This window comes from Mustela erminea, chromosome 1, assembly GCF_009829155.1.
Source record: "Mustela erminea isolate mMusErm1 chromosome 1, mMusErm1.Pri, whole genome shotgun sequence".
Taxonomy (NCBI): Eukaryota; Metazoa; Chordata; class Mammalia; order Carnivora; family Mustelidae; genus Mustela; species Mustela erminea.
In genome coordinates this window covers 209,412,971-209,437,817 of record NC_045614.1, presented here as the reverse complement: position 1 = coordinate 209,437,817, position 24,847 = coordinate 209,412,971, and the positions used below count along the sequence as shown (strand labels likewise).

At 54.6% G+C, this 24,847-nt stretch overlaps 1 protein-coding gene across 8 annotated transcripts in view; it reads right to left on the bottom strand.

Moving 5' to 3' along the window:
* ITSN1 (intersectin 1) overlaps positions 1-24,847 on the bottom strand; it is a 216,731-nt gene that overhangs the window by 19,451 nt on the left and 172,433 nt on the right. For 7 of the 8 annotated variants that reach the window (XM_032354042.1, XM_032354053.1, XM_032354056.1 and 4 more), the window contains 4 exons: positions 9,561-9,682; positions 8,054-8,160; positions 2,371-2,554; positions 369-467 (listed from right to left, as the gene is read on the bottom strand). In XM_032354042.1, coding sequence (XP_032209933.1) covers positions 369-467; positions 2,371-2,554; positions 8,054-8,160; positions 9,561-9,682 — 512 coding nt within the window. The remainder of the gene's footprint in view (positions 1-368; positions 468-2,370; positions 2,555-8,053; positions 8,161-9,560; positions 9,683-24,847) is intronic. The other variant, XR_004288351.1, reaches the window with a different exon arrangement.

The window sequence follows — 24,847 nt, the reverse complement described above, 5'->3', positions numbered from 1 at the left end:
TGGCTCCACAATGGCTTTCTGAAGATAGATGGTAGGCCTGACACTTCTTTCTCCTTCTTGCTGAGGAAAGTGAGGCATGAAGGCATTAGACCTCAAAAAAGAAAAGATCCAAAGACCCGAGCTTCCATTTTCCAGCTTAGGAGGTAAGAGCTGCTTGGTCACACAGCTGAAGACTGTATATTATTAGCTCTTTTCTCAATAAACAGCTTTTTCTTTCTGAGCTACCAAGCAGATGCTTCCACATCCCCTCGGTGTAGGATTCTACACAACAAATACCAGGAGCGTTGGCGGTGATCTTGCCCATGACCCCGGATCCCTGAAATACTGAGAAACATTCCTCTGCTTGAAAAGCCAAGAGGGCTACTTACATTTTTAATGATCAGTGGGTATCTTGTTACCCGTTGCATAGGCTTCAGTATGAAACTAGAGAGTGGCATCCCTTTACATCGAGGGTCCATTGCCAGCCTCTGAAATGAGAGAGTTGTTTAAATGTGTTTGAGAAATCTGCCAAAGCCAGTCAGGGACATCCAGTCCTGGCCCACCACATTGTCTCATTTCTGTGGACGAGAACAGAAGAACCTGGCGTTGGAAGGGCCTGAGCTCTTTTCCTGGTCCAGGATGATGGAGATTGGAGACCCACGCCCTCCCCGGGACACACGGTCCCCCCTTCCAGAGATGAGCTTCTGGCTCTACAGAGAATATTTCTTCTGGATATCTGCCAGACCTTCTTAATAATCACAAGGATAAGAAGAGACACGAGGCGGTAGAGTTAGAATAAAAACTCCCCTTACGTCCCAGTGAGGCCAGAAGGGTTGAATCTTGTCATCCCGTTCAGACGGAGCCCGCACCTGCCGGTGGGAGCCCCAGACAGGTGGGGACGGGGGCGCTGGGACAGGAGCGGGGGAAGGACTCCAACCTCAAGTCTTGTGGGCTGTCCCCATGCTAGACCATCTGTCCCTTTTGTCAACTGGACTGGAGGAAAGAGTCCTTCTGTCCCCAAAGATGATCCCATCCGTAAGGCACAGGGATTATGTGGTGACCCAGCTCTCAAAGGCGCTGTCCAGGTTTAATGCCTTAGAAACGGGCAGCTGCCATGACGGAGGCCCCAGGTCCCAGGACATGTCAGTGCTCGAAATTGCTCCAGCGTGGACAGCATCATTCCAGGGACACCTCATACATGGCAAAGGCATGGCAAAGTCATGTCAAATGCCCCCCACCCCACCCCATAGGGATGAGGCGGGGAGAGGTGATGAGGGAGAGGAAACAAGCCCCCTGCCCTGGTTGGTGTCAGCATTTCCCTCAAGTTCAAGTGCATCCAGGGATGAATTCATCCTGCCTTGTGCCTCAGGGAGCACCAGCCCTTGGCTGAAAACCCAGGTAGCCTAGCATCTGCTCTGCAGTCTCTAGACCACCCTGGGCCTACTTCTTACCAGTATTTCTCCCCTTCAAATGACTTTAGAATGCCCCCATTCCTTGGATAGCAAATCAAAGCATTTAGTGTTGAGAAACACCAGGAGAAAAGGAAAGAACAAGCCTGTGGGATGCTGAGGTCAAGGCGAGATGTCACAATGATGATTCTAACACGTGATTATTGGGGAGGAGGGAATGGCCTGCTCCCAGATGCACGAGGTACAAAGAGAAGCCTGCCGTTAGTGTTGGTCTAGTCACCAAAATGTAGCGGATGCTGAGCAGAAATTATTTGATTCTGTTCCTGTGTCTTTTTCTCTGGGAGACACAGAGGCTGTTTGAGTGGACCAGTGGGGCCCTCATGGACTCGCCCTGGCCAAGGCCAAGTCCAAGGGCCTGGGGCCTCCAGCAGCATGGCGCCCACATCCCCAGATGTCCCTTGAGGGACACCCGGCTCTTGAGACCGCTGTGATCCCCTCGAGGCAGAGGTCTTGGCATCCCACACTCATGCCACACACCTCCTAGAGCTCGAGGCCAACAGCAAGAACCAACTGGGAAAGGAACAAAGGGTCCCTCGGGATTCCTGGCCACTCCCTCTGCAGCCAAGAATGGGGGCACACTCAGACCAAATGGAAAGGAGGCACCCGAGATCCACCAGACCCACTGGGCCTGACATATGAGATGGAAAGTTTAAACCTGCGTCCAAATAACCCCACTAACACCCGGACCACAGACCCGAGTATCCGGGGGCTGGCTGACCCCTCCTCTCCAAGCCCTGCCCTTTGGTCAAAGCCCCACCTGCCAGCTCGTGGCGGGCCCCTAGTGCTCGGCCAAGACCTCGGTCCCGTGGGCTGTTTTTAGCAGGAATAGGCTTGCAGGCTTGGATTCGCTCCTCACACATCCAGCTGCCCTATGTCAGCCCCTGGGGGGCGGCAAGGGCGTGGCTGAGCCCGGACTCCTTACTTTGACAAACTCCTTGAAGTCCGGGGCCTCGTCCGTCTTCTGCTGGATCAGGGCAGCCCCGTTGAGCTGACAGCTGCAGAACCGGATGTAAGGCTGCATGTGCGGCAGCTGGGCGGTCAGGATGTCGCCGATCATCTTCACGGGCATCTTCTCCCCGGACATCTTCTTGCGGACCCTCAGCGCTCTGCACAGGAGACACGGGAGGTGAGCCCCTGCCTTCACGCTAGCTGGCAGTGACGGGGCACACTTCTAGGTTGTACAGAAACAGAATGTGTGTGAGGGACACAAACCCAGGGCCGCTACAGGATCTACTGGGGGAGACAAGGAACAGAAAAGAAATACATCTGGTGCTCCAGAGAGGTATCACCGGGGGCACTTTCCTTCAGCATGATGGCTGTGTGCGGGTCCTTGGGAATGACAACTTCTCAAACACAGGTTTGCGGAATGAAGTCAGCATGAAAAATAATTCTTTCTTTCTTATGGAGAAATAGGAATTATTTATTTATTTAAATAAATTATTTAAATATTTAAACAGGAATTATTTATTTTAGAAATAAATATCATTTATTTTGCAGCTCAGACCGGATCCCTGTATCCATGTCTCACTTTATGGATTATGTGTGGTGTAAGTCCCAGGCTCGTACAGCCCCAGCACCGAGTCTGTTGTGGGCCAACGCCACCCAAGGGAAGCTACCATTACCAGTGGACGTGGAGGCTCATTTTCAGACTAAACAGAACATAATTAAGATGGTAAGTCAACCGCCACAGAAAAGTAATCCCATTCTGTTCACCAAAGCCAGGTATAAATGGTTGTCTGCACTATCTGTGCCATTCGCTGCTTCCTTGCTGTGGCTAATTTGAACTTGACTGGATTACGGAGTTCTAAAGAGAGAAGCCTATTTATATGATAATGGACCAATAAACCCAAACAGTTCATCTCCTGGAAGCTAAGAAGACACTGAAGGTACTGAGAAGAGTTTGTTCCAGGATGCAGCTGCAGTCTGAGCGTGGGGGGCTGTGAGAGCCGGGACTGTGCATCTCACCCTCCCACTCCCGTATATAAACTCCTGACACTGGCCTCTAGCAGGGTACATCACTGAGCTTCTACACTGCTTGGAGAGCAATGTGGTCTGTGGGCAGGACCACAACACAGGAGGCCTCCTCCAGAGATGGTAGATGGATAGATGGATGGATGGATGGATGGATGGGTGAGTGGATGGATAGATGGTTGGGCGGGTGGGTGGGTGGGTGGATGGACGATGGATAGATGGATAGATTGTTGGATAGGTGGTTGGATGGACGGGTGGATGGATGGATGGATGGATGGGTGGACAGATGGACGGGTGGATGGACGGATGGGTGGATGGATAGATGGATGGATGGATGAATGGATGGATGGATGGATGGACGGACAGATGGATGGATGGGTGGATGGACGGACAGATGGATGGACGGGTTGATGGATGGATGGATGGATGGATGGATGGAAGGATGGATGGACAGGTGGATGGATGGATGGAAAGATGGATGGATGGATGGGTGGGTGGATGGATGGGTGGATGGATGGACTGGTTGTGGGATGGGTGGGTGGATGGGTGGATGGATGGATAGATGGATGGATGGATGGACGGACAGATGGATGGATGGGTGGTGGATAGATGGACGGATGGGTGGATGGGTGGATGGGTGGATGGGTGGATGGAGCAGAATGGTATGATATACGATTTTAACATAAGGTTGGGAGATTGTTATTATAAATTCCTTTGGCTGCTTTCATGGCCATGTTGGAGAAGCCCTGAGGCAAGGGTATGGTTCTGTAAGAATTCCAAGGAAGTTCTGCAATATTAGCATTAGGCTTTGGAAACTTCAGACCACTTTACCTTCTTTCTCCTACATTTTTGGCTAAAGGAAAAATCCCTGGGCTGGGCAAACAAGTCAAGGAGAGAAATTTGAGGGACAGTAAGTTATGTGGTCTGAACAATTAGTAATTCCACCTCAAGCAGATACCCTTGTGGGGAGAGGCTCTGGTTAGCACCGGCTGCTTGGTGTGAGGGGTGGCAGCAGGATGCCCTGAGGATGGCCAGTCACCACTCAATGGGGAGGTTGGCATGGAATATTTCCCAACATGGAGAAATTTGCTCAAGGGTGATGTCACCCCCAATTCTGGGGGAACAGAGCCCTGCATAACCGTGTTATAAACTTGCTATGGATGGAAACAAGAAGAAATTCCATCTTTCTATCATTTTCGTATGAGGAGGAACAAAACAATCTTTCTCTAAGGGAATAAAATGACCACCCACTCAACACACACACTTTTCAAAAATCATGGAGGACACAAGGAAAAGAAGAAAGAGCACACACAGATGGCCATTGTCTTGAAGAGGCTAAACCAGTACCTGAGTTCTGGAAGAACTCATCCAGAACACACTCAACTTGTCCAGCCAGGGGACAGGCCTATGGTCAGGCCCCGGCTATGGACCAGGCACCTGTCAGGTTCTGTGGTGGGTCCCCTTCTGGGATGTTCTGAACAGACAGGACTTACGAGGACTGGGTCCAAATGGGTTTGAAGGAAGATGTCACCAAGCTCAGGGGTCACGTGACTCAGTCACAGCAGCTCTGGCCTTTGGTGAGCTGGTTCATAATCTCATTTGAAGGTTTACTGGGCCAAGGCCTTGGACTGCCATGGTAATCAATCAGCTAATGAACATATCAAAGAGTGCTCAGTTGTCTACAGGATGAATGAGTGCTCCCGACCCCCTGAAGCCCACCCGGCCAGACCTGGCAGGCATGAATACATCCTATAGTGTCCAACCCTTTTCCTGCATTCATTGCTTATTCTTCCTCCTGGCTGTCAGCACACCGGAGGCACGTGGAAACTGAGACACTTGTCCAAACGCACACAGCTGAAACGGACAGAGGCCGTTCTCAAACCCAGGCAGTGTGACCCAGTAGCTTGAAGTCGATAAGCCCTGAGCCTGCGACAACAGGCCCAGGCCGAGACCGGCCTCTGTGCTCGAGATGCTTCCCGCAGGCCCTGTCCTTCCTCCAGAACCCGCTCCTGCCATCTCGACTTCCCTCTGTCCCACGGCCCTCGGCTCCTCTCTCTGGCACCACTCCTGGCATCTGCCCGGCCTTTGCCTCCTACCCCTTCCCCCCACCCCTCCCCTCCCCTTCCCCCGGCCCAAAGTTCCTTCCTGTCTCCCCACCCTGTCTCTACCCCTGAGATAGGTTTGTTACTCTTTATTTTTGTTTTCTGCTCAAAGTGAAATTATGTCTATCTTAATTAAGTTAAAAAGAGGTCGAATACTTTAAGAAGAACTCTTTTTTTTTTTTCTTTTGAGAAGCTCCTTCGTTTTCCTCCAAGTAAGGAGGCAGGAAAGGATGTTGATTAAACACGAAAAACGGTTCCAGCACCTGGACTTGCACGGCCTACGTCTCATCTGTGTCCCTTCAGCTACGCTGAGGGTCCCGCACCCACTCTTAGTGTGGAAAGGTTCTAGATCTTTCTGCCCTATTCCGCTTCTCCAAAGCAAATTTCACAGCTCTCCACTCACCAGTAAGAGCGAATCATCCGTTCTAACCCCAACCATAGCAGGAAGTCCCTACGCCCCGTTAGCTCGCCTTCATTTTATTTACGCCTTCTTTTCTGCTTCCTAAGTCCCATATTCTCCCCACTCCCACCCCAAGTACAAGGAGTCACTGGCCCTTGGATCAGGAGTGACAGACAGGCGGCCGCTCACGGGTGACTTCCCAGGGAGTCCTGCCTTAAGTCCTCTTTCTCCAACAGACCTTCACTCTCTCACCCCGCAAGGCGCCCTAAAATCTCCCTGTCGTTGGGGTGATTCCTTTGCATGAGGAAGTTAAGTTTATGCAACAAAGGAGTGTAGCAAAATGTCCCCTGACTGGTCTACAATATGGGTCCTCACCCTATAACCCTTTTCATTTTTCTGTATGTTTAAAAATCTTCATAATAACATATAGAGAAGAGAAAAAAAAGAAAAAGAAATCAGGTCCCCAGGAGGCTCCTGTTAAATATTTTATCTAGAATGTCCAGACATTAGACAGTTCACCCAAACGAACTGATCAGGTCATCAGAGGACGGGGCCGGAGCACAGGGACACCACGCTGGAAGGCGGCTGTCCCAGTAGGGTTGACGTGACCGACAGCACGCCAGGACCACGGCTGGCCTCCTCGATTCTCAGAATGACACTGCGTGCTCCAGAAGGCTAACACCACGACTGCGACTTTACAGGTCCCGAAACAAGGGGTCCGAGAGTTCATCTGCCCACGGATACCACCCAGAACAGGTTAGAAGATGCTGGAACCCTTCAGGTTCAGCATGCATAGGTTCGGGCCTTAACCAGACCCCTTTGCCCCAGGTGATGTGACAGCCCTTCTCCAAGGCCAGGGGGCTGAAGCCAGCACTTACAGAGGCCAGGCGCGTGTCATCTAAAGATGCCCCAATAGTCACCCTATGCAGGAGGTACAATTATCATCCCCATTTTACAGACGAGGACACCGAGGCCTGGAGAACATAAGTCACTCACCCAAAGACACAGCCAGCAGGGCAAAGCGCAAGTCGTGAGCCCAACCATCTGCCCCACAGTTAGGTCCAGAAGTTTCCACAGCACGGTGCTCGAGGACAAAGGATGGAAATACTTTCTCAAAGCACCCCCGGTCATCATCTCTGAGTATTTGCTTTCCAGAACCCAGAGGAAGCAGACGTCCTATTTCTACCTTGCCTCTACCTCTCTCTCCATCCCCTAGCCGTGCCCGAACACACAGTCAGGAGAGTGGAGACCTGAAATGACTCTCTAACAACCGGGGCTCACACTCAGGAAATCCGCCCTTCCTCGCTACAGGAGAGTAGAGCTCAGCGAGGGACGCCAGCTCCCTGGGGCTCCCCTGCACTCTTGGCCCGGCAGAGGGGGGCCCGTCCTCCCCGCCGGACCAGCGCAGACCTAGTCCACCATCTTAGCAAGTTGTGTTTCAAAGCGTGGATGGCTGCTGGGCCCAGATCTGGGGGGCTCTTTTCAGAGCTGGAGGGGGCCTTTGTAATGACATAATCCCATCGCCTCACTTGACAGCTGGGGACACGGAGGCTCAAAGAGGCAGGGCAGGGAGCTGGGCTCTGAACCCAGGTCTCCTGCCTCCCAGCCCTACAGCCGCCTTTGGAAACAGAAATGGGAATAAAACACCAAGGGCTCCAAGCCGGCTCCTGGGAGCGTGCACCTGACGAAACGCTGACCGTGGGCAGCAAATGCTCCAACCGCTTTCCATCCACAGAGCTGAGAACGTCCCAAGAGAACACGCGCCCCAGGGACCCGCAGTCTGCGGGGTGCCCGTGGGGAGCTGGCCCAGACCCTGGGGAGGGAGGGAACCAGGACCCGGAGGGGGTGCCCCATGCGCTCTGGAGACTCTAGACCCGCAGCGAAAGCAGGAACGTGGCGATGGACTCTGCAATGACAGACCGGAGTGGGGGGATCCCCAGAAAGCATCGGGGTCACTGGAGCCACGATGCTTGTGAGCGGAAATGAGCGGAAATGAGCGGAAGAGGCAGGAAACACACGGGGCAGCATACACAGGGCCACGCGGACGAAGCCACACGGAGGTGCTAGTGTGTGAGAGCCGGGGGCGGGGGTCGGGGGGTGCAAAGCAAGGCCGGGGTTAGGGGGAGGCTTACTTCAGTAGTTTGATATTACACATAATCAGCTCCTTCCAGTTAACAAAAACCATAGCACCCTCTTTCTCTGTCAGCAGCTCAGACTCCATCAGGGGTTTCTGAAAGATCTGCGGGTGCGGAAAACGAAGCGGGTCAGAGAGCAAACGGTTAGCGTACACCTCGCACACCAGGCGCCCAGCTCCGCTCCGCAGCAGCCGCCGGGCAGCGGGGCCTCCAGCGGGAGCCTGGCTGGGGGCTTCTAGGCTGGGCTGGGCTGGGATAGGGACCGGCTGCGGGGGAGAGAGGGGCCTGTCCTGGCTCCAAGCCCTGTGGGGTTGGGCGACTTGGGGTAAATCACAGCTCTTCACCCAGCACCCCCCACCCCGCCCCGTGGGGAGCCCCCACCTCCCAAGAGGTCATTATCTACCACTGGAGGCAGGGTGAGCTCCTGAAGGTTCTTTACAGATAGGACAGCCTATGGTTGGCATAAACACGGCCAGTCTCAGGCCGCTCCCTGGGAGCCCTATTCTTCATGCGTCCTTCAGTTGACCTTGAACCTGGCATATACCAGACCACTGCATGGGAGTGCCGCATTGAAGGGCAACACTCGCATCCTAGACATCCGAGATCGTGTATTTAGGATGCTCCTGAGTGGGCACCAGCACTTCCTGGGTGTGAACGGCGGCCTCGCAGACCTGCCTTCTGTACTCATTCAACACGGGGCAGCTGGGCAGTGACTTTCCCGGGCATAAATCTCCAAGGAGATGGCTGCACAGCTGGTCGGTGCTGGGGAGGGGGGAGGGCAGGGGTTTCAAACCTATCACAGCACTTTTCCAGCTGTCGAGAGTGACCCTGACATCTAGCTTGGCAAACCCCCGTTTGCCAACATGGCCGCTTCCTGTGACTATGGACAAAAGCCTTCTGGAAAAGCAGGGATTCCCAACTCTGCATCTCCCCTTCCTTCCAGACTGAGTGGCCCAGGCCTTGCAACAGCTACCAGGGAGGAGAGAGAAAACGGGGCGTCATCCGGGACGGGGAGGGGCTGGGGGAAGGGAAGCATCTTCATCCTCAGCCACAGACTTTCCTCAGGGACAACGTGGGCCACGAGGAATACCTTGTGATACTGGCGAGACTGGCGTCCAGCTTCAGATGCCAGCCCCGAGGGCTGGGAGACCGGGAGACCGTGCGACCGTGCGACCTGCTCAGTGGCATTGACTACGCCGCTTCTCTGAGTCGAGTCTAGATTCCCAGTCCCTGCCCATGTGTCTCCTCCCTCTTGGACTCAACCAGCCCTGGGCACCAGCCACGTGTGCCCCTCTACAGGGATGACTCAGAGGACCATGGCTGAGAGTCTAACCATCTTCTCTTGGGCATGAATCTTCCTTGTGATTTACCATTCAGATGCTCCCCACACATCAGAAAATGTCTCATGTTGAGAATCAGGAGGTCTTCCTCCTTCACAGAGCCCCCCCCCCAACCCTCCGTGCCCGTGCCCCCCGCCACCCCCAGCACCCGCCGCTGCCATTACCTCTGTGACCAGCTGCAGGTCATTGACATAGTTCTCCTCTGTGACAATGAGTTCATGGATGTATCCTTGTCTCTTTCTCTCGGTTGGAGTCAACATATCCAAGAGGTGTAGGTCTGAACACCCTGGAAAACACAACCGTGGGGACATTTCAGTCCAAGTGTGGGGAGGCGCATACAGCTTCTCAGTGAAGAGCTCCGGGCCTTCATGCCTGCTGGCCCCTGGGGTCTCAGTCTAGCTGGGCAGTGGGAGGGGTTGAACTGTGTCCCCTGAAAGTACACATGCAAGTTCTAATCCTCGGTACCTGTGAACTTGACCTTATTGGGAATAGGGTTTCTGCAGATACAATCCAATTAAAATGAAGTCATACTCAGTTAGGGTGGGCTTAATAATCCAATAGGACTGCTGTCGTTATAAGAAGATATCCAGGGCGCCTGAGTGGCTCAGTCGGTCTGGCTGTTGGTTTCAGCTCAGGTCGTGATCTCAGTGTGGTGAGATTGAGCCCTGCGTGGGGCTCCGCGCTCAGCGCAGAATCTGCATAAGATTCTCTCTCCCTCTCTCTCTCCCCCTGCTTGCTCTCTTTCTCTCTAAAATAAAATAAAGAGGGGCGCCTGGGTGGCTCAGTGGGTTAAGGCCTTTGCCTTTGGCTCGGGTCATGGTCCCACAGTCCGGGGATGGAGCCCTGCATCGGGCTCTCTGCTCAGCAGGGAGCCTGCTTCCCCCCCTTTCTCTCTGCCTGCCTCTCTGCCTACTTGTGATCTCTATCTGTCAAATAAATAAATAAGATCTTTAAAAATAAAGAAAGAAAGAAAGAAAGAAAAGAAAGAAAGAAAATCTTAAAAAAAAAATAAAAAGACATACAGAGACAGACAGACAGAAGGCCATGTGGTGACACAGGCAAGGACTGGGGTGAAGCAGCTACAAGCCAGGGAATGCCGAGGTTGCCAGCAGCCATCAGAAGCTACGAGAAACGAATGGGGGGGGGGGGATATTGCCCCTAAATCCTCCAGAGGAACACAGCTCTGCCGACACCTTGATTTTGCACTTATCTCCAAAACCGTGAGAGAAGAAATCTCCGCTGTTGTAAGCCACCCCGTTTGTGGTCCCATGTTACAGCAGTCCCAGCAAACTCATATAGGCGCCACGCTCGTGCTTCCTCCAAACCACGAAAATAAGGTCCAGAGAAGACCAGAGCAGCCATTGGCCAGTATGTCCTCAGGGCTCACACCATGCCAGGCATGGTCCAAGGCGCTGTACATGGACAGCTGTGCTCAAGACGCACAGGGATACTGGAGTCATCCCCATTTTGTACACAGGGACACGGAGGCTTGGACAGGTTGACTGACCCAAGATCTCTCAGCCGGGTGGCGGCCAAGAGCCAAAGCTGACACTCTGAGACCAGAAACTGGGCTCTACCCCAGACCGCTGCTGTTGGGTCCAAGCTGGGGGAGGGCATTAGGTTATCCTGAGGTTGGATTTTGGAGGATGAAGGGGCTGTGCTGAGGCCCCTGGTGGGCGTGGGGACAGGCAGAGAGGTGCGGAGCACATTCAGACCACAACCCATAAGCTCAGAGCCAGGCTGCCGCCTTGCACCTCTAGGAGCTGAGCATCCAGCCTGCAGACAGATGGGGAAACCCCTCCGGCGGCAGGCGACTGGCGCATCTGTGGCCCCAGGTTCCCGAGGGCAGGGGCTCCTGTGACCTGACAGGTGGCACACACAGGAAGTGGTGCCTGCCCTTGCCTCTGCTCTCATAGCTGGTCATTTCGGGGTTTATTTGTATGGAATGGTCTCAGGTTATCCGCAGAAGCTGCCTCATGCCACGTGTCCTCCTGCAGGCATGGCCCTACCTGTTCCAGGCCAGTGGGGCGCCTCTCCTTTTTATGAGGGGTTCTTCATTTAATCACAAAAAATAGATAAATAAATAAAAAAACAACAGATTTGTCGACTGGACCGACAGGTATCCTGGATCTTGGTGTCCCATTCACTCGCTGTTCTCATACCATCTCCCCACAAGGGGGCGCGGTGGAGCACGATGCGAAAGCGCGGCCTCCACCGGTGCTTCTCAGGGTCCCCAGACCAGCAAACTCTCCAGCAGCACCAGGGAACTTGGAAGAAATCAAATTACCAGGCCCCTGCGGAATAGACGACCCGGAGTTGGGAGCAAGGAATCTGATGCAACAAGCTCTCCAGGTGACTTTTTTAGGCAAACTAAAACGAGGAGCTTGCTCTGGGCGGTCAGGGATTTCTGAGTTTCCATCTTCCCCCTGAGTACTTCGTTGGGCTCATGACCTAGTGGATATGCTGGAAGCTTCTGCAAAGAGAATGATCCCTCTGGGAAGAATGATATCACTGACTTCTTAGCGAATGTTGCACTGTGCCGGAGATTAACGCCAAGTCTGGGTGCTTCCGCTGCTCAGTCTTGTCCCCTCCCCGGCCAAAGGCACTTTCTAGAATGCTGTAGCTTCTCCTCCTGGCACAGGATGATTCCAGGACGGGCAGGCAGATGGATGCTGGGAAAGCAGCAGGGATGAGCCATCCCTGCCCTCCCCGCCCATCCATCCAAGACCTCACCGAAGCCACGGCGGCGTAGCCAAGCTGTCATTCCACGGGGCCACGAGTAAGCATAAACCACCGGGCAGGTCTGCAAATGAACCTGGAACCCGGACCCTCTGCTCAGCCCCCAGCCTGGCCCAGCTGTTTTTCGTGGCATGGGGCATGGGCTGTGCTTTATTAGAACAGCGAACTCTCGGGAAGGAAACAGGTCCCGATTGCTCACGCTGGTCCCTTCAGCCAGCCTCCGCCAGGCCACCGTGTGACCTTTAGCTTCTGGGAGATAGCGTGATGCCGCCAGTTTCTTCAGCTTTCAGGAGGAAAGCCAACCGGGAAACACCCTTCAGTTCGGGAAGAAACATCTCATGCCTTCCCTGTTGTCACCCAACCTTCCAGTTAGTGAGTCAAAGAGCCAGGGGTGAGGCCATCTCTAGTCACCGGGCAGAATGACAGGGACTTGGATGAACGCTCACGGAGCAGAGTCTCCCCTGGAATTTTTCTGCAGGGATACTGGAATACTGTTTAGAGCTGCAGTTCTAAGACTCATCCCACAAGCACTGTGCAAGGAGATTGCAAGGGTGCAAACAGGCTCGCAGCGGACCTCGGTAGGACCAGTCTTCGGAACGTCCCCTGAGGTCACGATTTCCCTTGGAGAATATCAAGGATGCTATAAACTCTGACCCCAGAAAACCCACGTGTAGGACACATGCAACAGACACACATTTCGTACCCAGTTCTACAAGGTTCACAGGCCTTCTCGGAGCTTGTTCGGGGAATCTCATTCATGCGTTTCACAAATATATACTGAGCTTCCATCACGAGCCTGGCGCCAGCAGATAGGACCTGAGGACTCACGATGATAGAGGAGAAAGGCCGGCCGGCCAGAGCACACAGCTAAGAACCTTGGGGTCCTCAGCTGGGGCCTTACTCCTCCTCACAGGGGGCGGCTGAGAGTGGTACTGATGCCCCCTACAGGCCGCAGGTGGTACTGACTCCCACCAAGTTAAGGCTCCTAATGGGTTCACCCCCAGGCTGAGAATGCAGTCTTGGGGGTCATAAGGACCTGAGGTGATGGCTGGCAGTGGGTGGGGCTGGCAGGTGTCCTGGATTATACAGGACAGAGAATTGCCTGTCCCGAGGTGAAAAACTGACACCCCTCCCCACCCCACCCTCCACACACCAAGAAACACTGACATTACGGGAAACTGACAACCGGACCAGGACTATGCTTGGAGCAAGCATGGTCCAAGGGACCAGCAGTGCATTTAGAAGGATGGAGGAATCCAAAACGAGGATCCAGTAAGAAACGTAACCAGAAATGGCTTGCTCTGGGTTTCGGGAGTTCTTCTGAGTCTTCCAAGTTCTACACGGTATGGTTTTGAAGCTCAGAGCCAAAGCAACAGCAAAAGGTCTAGGGGTTATTGAGGCCATCAGTCCAAGAATCCCAGGTGCTGGCGCTGGTGTGGGGTGCATTGGAGGTATGTTGCACGTGGGAAGGTGGGGAGCGGGAGGAGGCTGCGTGGCTTCCTACTCTGGGTAGCTCCGGCCTTCTGGTCACCACCCAGCAGCCCCGCATCAGAGCTGATGGAGCCTGGAGATGCTGTGTGTCTCTTGGCTGCTGGTTCCAACGAATTCCACCCCAAGCCACCCACCTAGCAGCCTGCCTGAGGACAAGAGGAGGGCTCAGGTGGCCTCTCCAGGCCCCGGCATGCAAGGAAAAGCCAAGATTTTGCGGGGAGATTCGTCTCAGCGTTGTAAGCCAACAATGTTGGCTTTGAATCGTCTTTTTAGCTACTGAACCGACCCATAGGATGCTGTTTTTAAAAATTCTTGCTGGTGACTGCCAGACCAGGAGAACCATTACAGACCTGAAGTAGGCACTTGGAACTCAAAAATATCCTTTCTTTGAAAATTTGATATTTAGAAAAACAAACGAGTTTAAAAACTCCATTATTCAGAGCAGGGCAAATGGAAAAGACATTTCAAATAAAAGAGTTTTCTTTAAGGGTGGAGGGATGTGGTCCTTCTCTCCTTTGGGAACCAGGATAAACATGGTTCACGGGCTCCCTTTCCCGGCGAAAAATGAGAGGACAAAGTACAGCAGATAACTTTGCATGGACATCTCGGGGTGATGAAGGGATTCTTACAACTTACTGTAATCCACTCACAGCTGAAATAATACTGCAACTGACTCCACGCACTGAAAAATGATCCCCAATTACAGCCCACATGAAATCCCTAATCTTTGTGCTGTCCCTTGTAATTTTGTGTAGTTAGTCACAATTACCAAATGGAGAGAGCCGTGATACCCCTTTGGAAGGACTGGAGTCTGGGGCACTGGAGAGAATATGGGAAAATGCTACCCAAAAGGGTCACCTTGTCCCCTCAATTGGACAATGTTCCTAGGAACAGCATAGTCTAATAAGTTGCTTTATTACAAAAGTAATACATAAACACGGGCTTCGTGTAAACAGTTCAAAGGATGCAGACGTACTCAGGCCCCCTCTCCGCACCCCCGACCATTCTACTTCCTTTCCCAACAAGGTCCGTAATTTTGCAAAACCAAACCAGCCCCCACAGCAAGCTGGCCGCCAAGCAAAGCAAAGAAACAGGACTTGTTCCTGTTATGAACGGGCCAAGATATACTATAAGATGGTCAACAAATATTTAGTAAGTTCCTGTGAAGTCCAAGAGACACAGAAATGAGCAAGATAGTGTCCTTGTCCTCAAGGAAACTCATAGCCCGGATGGAGACTCGACATGAACATGAAACTCACAGGCAATAGACCCGGGGCCTGTAGGCTGGGAGGATGGTGGCATCTGTAGGACTCGGAGAAGTGGACACTCCTCACTCCTCATCCCCAGGGAGGAAGGCTCCTGGCAGGGCTGGGGTGGGGGGTGTTCCGCATCAGGGAGGATGGGGCCACTATGTTGGGGGTGTTGGACCAGCATGCCGGGCAAATGCAGACACACTGGAGTGGAAGGTCAAAAAGGTGGGAAGTGAGAAGGGGAGGAGGAGGAAAGGGGGTGGAGACAGGTGGGGAGTGGGAAGGGGAGAAGGCGGGAAGGATGTCACATCGCCGCCATCACAGTGCCAGAGGGGCCGCGGCAGAAATCTGGGTGCCACTCGGCAGTATGGAAACTCAGGCAGCGCTTTTTCATCTTTAAAGGAAAGGCTATTCCGATGTCTCTGGGGACATCCCGTCCCCAACCCTCTGGCTAAATGGCCCTGCCCCCCAGAACACACGTTCGACCTGGAGCTCCTATCTCTTCCGAAGGCTTCTGCAGGCTTGGCCTGAATGTAGGATGTGGAGCCTCACAGGCCGGGGGTCTCCTGCCAAGGGAGCCCACACCCTCTCTCCCCCAAGACTACACTGCAATTTTTTTTTTTTTTTAAGATTTCATTTATTTATTTGACAGATCACAAATAGGCAGAGAGGCAGGCAGAGAGAGAGGAGGAAGCAGGCTCCCCGCCAAGCAGAGAGCCCGATGTGGGGCTCAATCCCAGGACCCTGGGATCATGACCTGAGCCGAAGGCAGAGGCTTAACCCACTGAGCCACCCAGGGGCCCCTACACTGCATTTTTTTCTGGGAAAATCAATCTCATTGTGCTGCCTTCAACCTCCGGGCTAGACCGGCACACGCAAGTGGCTTGTCATATAGGAACGGCCACGGCGGCTGTGCCATAAAGGAGGTCTTTCTGGTCAGAGCTCTCCGTCCTCCACCGGCAGCTGACGTCTGACCGCCCCCCACCCCAACCCCATTCTCTCAGCTGCGAACTTGTCCGTTCCTGCCGTGCATGTGCATGTGCATGGGCCTGGGACCTGGTGACGAGTGAGGCGAGCAGGGTCCTTTTCCTCGGGGAGCATCGGTCTACTCCGGGCTCGGGCATCCCATCCAGACGCTGGTTTTCGCACAGCTTCCTTGCAGGGGCACCCCTGTAAGCCCTGGAGACTTCAGAGTTGAAGTCCCTGAGCCTGGATTTTCTTGGGGATCTAGAGAAGCTATGGGGGGCATGGAGACCTGGGGGGTGGGGTGGGGCATGCACCCTGAGGGCACCAAAGCCCAGGCCGCCCTGTCTGGCCTGTTTTGGGGACCCACCAGCTCCCTCTGGGGGTTTCCACTCAGCCACACTCAGTAGAACCCTGGAGCTTCAAAAATAGCAACGTGGCTTCCAGATAAAGCGTTCTCCCAAGAAGGGGGCTCCGGTCCCCATGGGTTGCCAGGCAGTTTCGTGACAACAGAAAATTTGCAGAAATCAATTAAATCTCGGGGTTCAGTTCTGTCTTAATTTGCTTCATGTAAGAATATTGGTAACTTTGTAACAAAAGGCATCACCCTCATAGCTTTATGGCCGACGCGGGAATCCCTGGCATGGGGTCAGGTGCCCTATGCTATGGGCTCCTTAGCTCATTCCTGGCCCTGGTTCTGTCACCAGACCTTTGTCATCCCTCCTTCCTGAGCTCCTGCTTTCTTTTGTTTGTTTAGTTATTTTTTTGTTTGTTTGTTTGAAGAAGATTTTACTTTTAGTTCATCTCCACACCCCCATCAAGGGCTCGAACTCCCAGCCCCGAGGTCCAGAGTCCCACGCTCCACCCCTCCACCGACTGAGCCACGTGCCGCCACCCCGCAGCAGCTCAGGGATCCTTAGCAGTGGCCACAAACAAATCCTTTGGGTACACAAGGCAAATGGGGGCGTCAGAAGCACAGACACACCTTTATTGGAACGCGAGGCAGTTGTCCGGGCGAGAGGGCCTGGGGAGCACATTCCAGACGAGGAGGAATTTGACTCGGGCTCGCTCAGGCACAGTCAGGGTGGGAAGAGGGGGTGAGGCAGCCAAGCAGAGGGAGTGGGCAGAGAAGAGCAGGGGAAGAGTGGATGCCTGGGGCCCCGGGGGAGGGGGAGGGAGAAGCAGATGCGGGGGAGGAAGCGCAGTCACGCTGAACTCGCAAGAGCCACGCGCTTCCAGGCACTAGACGTCCGGGAACTCACTGAGCCCTCACCCACGATGCCGCGTGCGGCGCGCTGCTTAGTCTCCCATTGAACAGAAGAGCAACTGAGGCACAGAGAAGATAGGTAACTTGCCAAAGCCTTGGTGAATCAATGGCAGAGGGAGTCCTACCCAGGAGCCGGTGCTCTGGGCCACTCTGCCTCCTGCCTTGCTGGGAAAGTGACCTATTTGTCAGCCAGAGCTGCTGTAATCAAGTTTTGGGGCCTGGGAGGCTCAGCCGAGAGAAATGGAGTCTCATAGCTCCGGACGCGGGAAGTCCAAGATCAAGGTGCCCGCGGGGCTGGTTTCTTCTGAGGCCTCTCTCCTGTGCGGGCAGATGGCCATCGTCTCCTCACATGGCCTTTCCTCGGTGCACAGTCGTCCCCTGGTGACTCTGTGTCCAAATCTCCTCTCCTCGTCAAGGACAGAGTCAGATTGGCGTGGGGCCCACCCTAACAGCCACCCTAACAGCCTCACCCGAACTCGATGACCTCATAAAGGGTCCACCTCCACATACGTCATATTCTGGGGGGCTGGGGGTAAGGGGCTTCAACATTTCCATCGTGGGGGGGGACGCGGTCAGCCCAGGTCGGGAGGTAGGGTCAAGGAGTCTGAACAGGAGAGCGAGATGGTCGTTGGTGGCGGAGCAGGGAGAGGCCTGGGCTGTGTTCCAGAAGCATCATCGTGGCTGCTGCTCAGAGGTGGGGTGCGGGCAGGGGGCCAGAAGTCCGGCTGCACGTGGGAATCACCTGAGGGGCTTTTATAAAGCCCAACGTCCCCACTGTACCCCAGACCAGTCAAATCCGCCTGGCCGGGATGCGGCCTGGGCATCCTTAACACGCGAGGGTTCCAGATAGCTCCGACGTGCGGCCAAGAGTGAGGACCACTGCCTCAGAGGGACAGCTGCTCAGAAGCCAGGCCAGCTGGTGGGGAGAAGGAGCGACGTTCGGAAACTCGATCTGTCCAGGCTCCCGTAGCGGGAGTGTTGTCACAGGGCTGAACTGGTTCCAGACCTAGGCGGGTCGCTCAAGCTGCTCGTCCAAAGGGAAGTGATGGCCGTGACCTGGAAAGCTCTCCTCCCGTCCAGGGCCCGGAGCCTGGACAGCCTCTGACACCACGTTCCTGAAGGCCACGCTGCTACTCCCCGGTCCCCCACGCTCGGGCCAGAGCTTAGAAGGTCACTCTGCTCAGTGCCCCCGTTGTGTTGACAGGACAGCGGAGGCTGGAGAGGCGCGGTGACTTCTGCTGGCAGGAATGCAAGCTGCGCTCCTGCTGTCTTGGGAGATGGAGACAGGCAAGGAAAGCACCAGCTTCTCGAAGAGTGGGCCTGAGGGTGACCCCACCCCAGTCCTCGCCCTGTGCACTCCCACCACGCCCGGCTGTGGGGGTGTGCCTGTCCTTGGGGCCCAGGGCTGTCAGGGGGCAGCCAGCAGCCAGGCTGGGGTCTGGGCAGCTGTGTCTCTTCTCCAAAGGACCCTGGGCTGACCAGTCCCGGGACCCAGCTCTGGAGGTCCAGAGGGACAGGCGGGCTCCTCCTCCCCACGGGACTCTCTTGTCGAGGCTCTAAGAAGAGCCCGGTCCCCTGCAGTCTCTCCTAAGTTGGCAAACCGACCCCGTGGAACACAAGAGCCCACCTGAGCCCGAGACATTTCCTGCGCACTGTCAGCAACTGCACAGAGGAGCTCGGGTCCCTGCTTTCACGGAACTTCCATTCTAGTGGGGGAGACAGAAAACCAGACACATGCATGAATAAATCATAGTTAGGGCGCTTCCAAGAACGAAGAATGACAATTCTTATGACTGAGAGGCCCACAGCCCAGCCTTGGGTCTTCTCGGGGAATTTATCTCGTAAGCCACGTGGCCTTCCCAAGCCTGGCTTGGCGCAGCGTTCAAGGCCACACGCAGCCCAGGGACTGAAGGCCGATGGGTCCTCTCCTCACTGCCTAGCTGCGGAGGAAGGCGCGAGCCTGCGGGGACAGGGGCCTGTCCGTCACAGCTCCTGAGTAGCCCCCGTGGGATCGGCACCCCGGTGGGGGGGGCCTATGCACGTGTGCACGGCAGACACTGCCGTCCAGTTTGGAAGCTGTCGGGGGGACGGGGTGTCCCGCAAATACTGACCCTACATGGGGAGCTACCATCCCTACTTATCAGTGCTGTTCCTGTGGGGATCTTCGCGGGGCACAGCCTGGCCCCCGGCGAACTCAGGGTCCCCTGCGGGAGGAGGGGGCAGCATCTGTGTGTCTGGGCATCGACCCCCACCCACTCTGCTTCACGCGTGGTGAGTAACCAGCGGTTCAGCAAAGCGCAGAGTGGTGATGAGTCGGTGGGACTGGGCTGGGCGGTGGGGGTGGGGCCAGAGTGGGAGGACGGAGGTGGGGAAGAGGTGGCGGGCTGGGGCCCACCCATGGCTCTACGGTGACCAACGAGCCTGCAAGGCGGTGAGGAGGCAGCGGTGATGGAGGGGAGGTGTTGGTTGGGTCAGAAGAGACAGGCAGTGTGGGGGCCCAACAAAGGGGGGGTCCACGGACCCGAGCCCACGTGCCCCCGAGCCCTGCGGGGAGGAGGGGAGATGAGGCTCTGGGAAGTGGAGACTTGTGATCTCCCAGGCAGGGACCGGGGATGAACGTGGGCATTTCCATCAAGTGGTCTGGAAGTCCAAGGACACAGTCCTCAAGAAGACCACCTGGAACCCCGCCGGATGGCTGTTGGGGGCCATCACAGTTCCTCGAAGGTGGCCGAAAGAATGACAGATCAGGATGCTTAGCAACTGGCTCTGTAAGGGGCTCAGCCCGGGGCTTCACCTCGTTGAACATCAGCGTCACCTCCAGCAAGCTGGAGGCCCATGGCCCCTGCCCCTGCCCCCCATTTAGGTGCTAGAAACCTGGAAAGTGTTTGGACAAGAGCAGCTCAGAGGAGACACTGACCAGGGGAGGCTTCTGAGAGCGAGTGATGACAGCTACGCTCAAAGTTGAGCCACGGAGAAGGGAGCGGATCAGGCAGAGACTTGCGGCCCAAGAAAAAGATTTGGGGCGCGAGCAACCAAGGACTGGGAACCCCAGGGTGACTGTGAGCAGAGCAGTTCCATTTTAAAAATAGCTCTCGCCCACGGGGTAGAGAAGAGTCTGGAAGACAGGGACCCCGGACCAGGGACTGGTTAGAAGGCTAGCGGGCCTGACGGGAGGGCAGGAGGAACTCTGTTGTTCTCAGGGCCTTTGCACTTGCGATTCCTCAGGCTTAAGACACTTCTCTCCCTGACCTTTGCAGACCCCCACCCCCATCTCTCACCTCCCTCGACAGGCCTTCCTGGGTCGTCCCATATGCGATTGCCCCGGCCCTCAGACCCACTCTGGTCCATGTCAGCCAGCACTAGCCAAAGTGACTGCTTATTTGTCTGCCGCTGGGTTCCTGCAAGCTCCATGAGAGCAGGAGTCTCTCATTTGCTCGTGGTTCCCTGAGTACAGCCCTGTCCCCTGTCTCCTTGGTCCTTGGCCTTGACCGTCAAGGAGTCAAGGAGTCGCCAGGAGGTGCGGGGGTGGGGGGTCTGGGTCCCTCCTGGTCTCCCTGATGCTGTTCCTGCCCTTGAGGCAGCAGGGGGGAGGGGCGGGGCAGGGGAGAGAGGGGGAGAGGACTGGCAGAGCGAGTGGGCTGAGGGTTCCCACCATGACGGAGACCGTGACAGTGGAGGGTCGTGGCGAGGACTCAGCCGCATGGGATCTCCCCACAGTGGCCTGGGAACGAAGTGACGCCCCCCAGAGGGGAGGGGTGTCCTGGCTTCGCCTTCGCTGCTGTGGCGGATTACAGGGTTTGAGGCGTGCTGGAGACCTGGCACACGGAGCAGGCGTGTCCTCAACAGAAAGCTCTGGATCCCGAGAGGCACCACAGGCGTCTGTGATGGAGCAGGAGAGAGCTAATCTCCTTGTCTTCCAATGTGCTGGGCGCTTTGGGGTGGCACCCCCTCGGGACGCATGTCCCTTATCCAAGCTGTATGGCTGCTTGAAAACAAAAACAAAAAAGAAGGAACTCCTGGCGTGTTTGGGGGCTGAATGTTCCAGTCTTTGCTGGCGAGAGAACACAGGCCCTGGAAGGCAGTGGTGAGAAAGCAAGCATCCAGCGACCCAAGTCATCTGTGTCAGCTTTGTCGGGGGGCGCTGCCTGGGCCTGCCAACACAGCCCACAGAAATGACATTCAGAAGCCTCGCACATTCCGTGTGCTCTGTCGGCCTCCCGGGTGGCCGGGTGAAACCGGGGCTGCTCTTCCCATTTGCCGAGAGTCCGCTGCTAAGGCTGCGTGCACGGCGCGTTTAGGGACCACGAGGAAGGGGTTCATAAAGCTGTAGCGGAAAAGGGCCTTGAGTGTGCACGAGTGAACGAGATGTCTGAAGGTTTTAAGGAAGCCGTCCAGTCTTTTCTCTCTGAAATCCCTAATCTGCAAAAGCACATTTTCTGTAATGTCTCAAAATGCACACAACCCTCAGGCTTAAAAAATGCACACGACCCTCTCCCATCTGGGCTTATTGTGAGGAAGCAGGAAGCCAGAAAATGGATTCCTTCGTGCTCGGGGACCAGGTGCAAATGCCTTTTCTTTCCAGTGAGAATGAGAAGGCTGCTATCTGGGCAGTGGGCAGAGGGGGGGTTTACTGCCTGTTTGGTGGCATTATTGTCCCTCCATGTGTAAATGAGGAGCCTGGAGCACAGAGAGGTTAAGTAACTTGCCCACAATCACCCCAGCAATAAGGGGCAGAGCTGGGATTTGAACCCATGCTCTGAACCACCGCCCTGGATCCCTTCCTAGCATCTCTAAAAGCCCAGGATACAGCTCTGTCGAGCCCTCCACCCTGACTATCCGCCTAAAGAAAAAGAAGATATTCCGAAGTCTCAAGGGAAATGTTAAGAAATACCACACTGAGCTTGTAGATAAGCTGTCGGTGTATCTGGCGCCATGTTTTTCCGGCAGAGGCTGGGAATGGAAGTGGAGACCCTAGGGCCACCGCTCATGGGGAGGCACTAAGCGTGTCTGTGGCAAGCCATGTCTTCAGAAGACCCTGCAGTGGGGGTGAGAGGACTAGAAAGGTGGACGAGGCCGTGCACTGAGCGGGTGACACAAGGTGCTGGAACCTGGCACCCGCCCCCACTTCCCGCTGCGAGCGAACCACACATGGGAAGAGGAAGCTACTCTCCATCTTTCCACAGTGGTGGCCGTGACCATGGGGGGCGGCTGGCTCTGAGGGGCTGTTGTTCTCATGCGGTACAAGCCGGGGAGTCTGGGAGCTGCTTTAGAGAACATCACTGTAGCTCCTGGAGCCTCGGCGAGTCCCCGCCATTCTCCAAGATCTGGACTTTATGGAACAATCCATGGGGAGCATCTCTGCACGTGTACACATGCACGCATGCACACACACACACACACACACACACACACACACACACACCCTCTGTGGACAGCTGCGAACAAGAACTTGGTAGTTCCTCGTTCCTAGACGTAGTATGCTTAACCCCACCTTGCCCTGATACAGTCTTACAGATGATTCTCACTTTTTACAAACAAAACCTTTACTTTTTTTGTGTGGATCAAGTCCTGTCATTTAAAAATGCTTGGGGGAGTGTTTAAAGAATCGAACTTTCTCCCGACAGATCATGAAATAGCTACACATCAGGAAACATTCTGGAAATCTGGTTTTTCATGAGTGAAGTTTGCTTCAAGAAAGGCCCAAGAGAACTCTGGCTGATTGTGTGTTTAATAGTCACAGAAAGTTACCATGAATTTTGATATTGGTCCCCTATTCCACCAGATCCAAAATACCAGACGTTTCGAAGAAGATGCTTTTTTTTCCCTCCCCCCTGTGCATTTTAGGACTGCTGGCAGTCCATGTAGTTTCCATAAAAATTCTCTTGGGTACTTTTGGAACTAAGAAGAATGAATAGGTCTAACTTATAATTTTGCTAGAAGAAAAAAAAATGAATATTCACTCTCAGAAATAACGTTCAACTGGCCAGGAAGCAGGGCCGTGATGGGGTAGGCCCGCCCGCAGCCATGATCGGGGTGGGTGCCTCCGCCCACCCCCCTTCGGGGGTAGACCCGGCCTGGACGAAGGTCGCCACACACCGGCATCCCCCGTCCTTAGCCTCCTTCGTAGACCAGATGAGCAAGAGCCCCCAGGAGCAGCCCCCTTGCCAGGACACCGTTGCTTCTGGGAAGCTCACAGCTAAAGGGAAGAGAACTGCAGACACACCCCGGTGTCCTCTCTGAGGGTGACGTGGTACACTGCGAACGGAACCCCGGGGCTTCCTGCTCGTTGGTCCATGGCTCAACCCGCTCATTCAAATGGCATTTCTGAGAACCTAAGCTCCTGTATGCCAAGGCGATCGTACAGCATATTAAGCAACAGGGATGCTGTTTTATTGGTGAGAAACTGGAATATTGGCGATTTCATGTTTCAGTCTAATTAGAGGGTTTTCTTAAGCCGGCATTACCCGTTTGTTTTTTTTTATTCAGACGCGTCTGCTATCGGAGTCTGGATCTCCCCGATTCCCTTCCAGAAACGGAGCAGACAACAGTGCCCACCGGAGTGTAATATTTTTTTGACTTTATAAAGGAATGAATCCTTGCTTAGATCAGCTTCTCCCAGACACCCTTCAGTGCAGAGGCGGTCTGGGCTCTGGCCCACAGGCCTCCACTCTGTTCCTAGAGCTTCCTGGGCCCTGATCTGCAGTGTGGAGAGGCGGCTGGCCTTAGGAAGGCAACTCAGAACCACGAAAGGAAGGTGATTTCATCTGTACTCTTCTTGTCCATATGCCACTGTACTGAAAGTCCGTTCACATGACAAATCCATACCAATTATGAAATTAAATGATTTAATGACCAGTTATTTTTAACAACTCAAAAACAATCTGACCTCTTTCCACTCCAGGCCCAAAGGAGATAGCCAGCATGACTTCGCTCATTTAAAGATGCTTTTCCTCTCTTTTATCCAACGTTTTTGTTAGCCAGATTCTCCGAGAACAGGACTAAAGTATTTTATACCAAATTGTACGGTTTGGGGAATAGCCAAGAAGAATAAGATCAAGTCTAAAATACAGAACCAGGACTCTGGGATTTTTTTTTTTATGTTACAGATAGAGGGCATGAACTTAATAAAGGATTACGTTTACTCAACAGTAGTTACCGGCACAAACTCCGCCGCCAGCAACAAGGAACCTGTTTGGGCCTTGACCAACCAGGTGAACTCTAACCGCAGGGGCCAGTGGGTGGGACCAGGGTTTCTCAACCTGGGTACTGGGGACATCTGGGGCCAGATAATTCTCTGGTGCCGGGGGGGCGGGGCCCCGTGCATCGCAGCACAGGTAACAGCATCCCCGGGCTGCATCCGCTAGAAGCCAGTAACCTCCCCCCTGGGTGAGATGCGCTGGGTGAGACCTGGGTGAGACGGACGCCTTTCAATCAAATGCAAACCGAATGGCTTGCGAGGGGCAGGCAGCCCAGAGGATCGGCACGGAGGGTACTGAGGACAGAGTGACGTGATGTGCAGAGCATTACCCCCCCTTGACAATGTGTCACTTCTGGCCAAACTCAAGGCTGGACTCAAACTCAAGGCTGGCCAAACATTGGCTTATGTGGTGAAGGGGTCCTAGGCAAGAAATGGGGCTCGCTGCCTCGATTGCTCCACAAGCTGGGGGCGGGGTGGGGGGCAGGTTGGAGATGGAGAGACTCCTCCACCCACCTCTTGACCTTTGCGGGTCCTGACATCTGT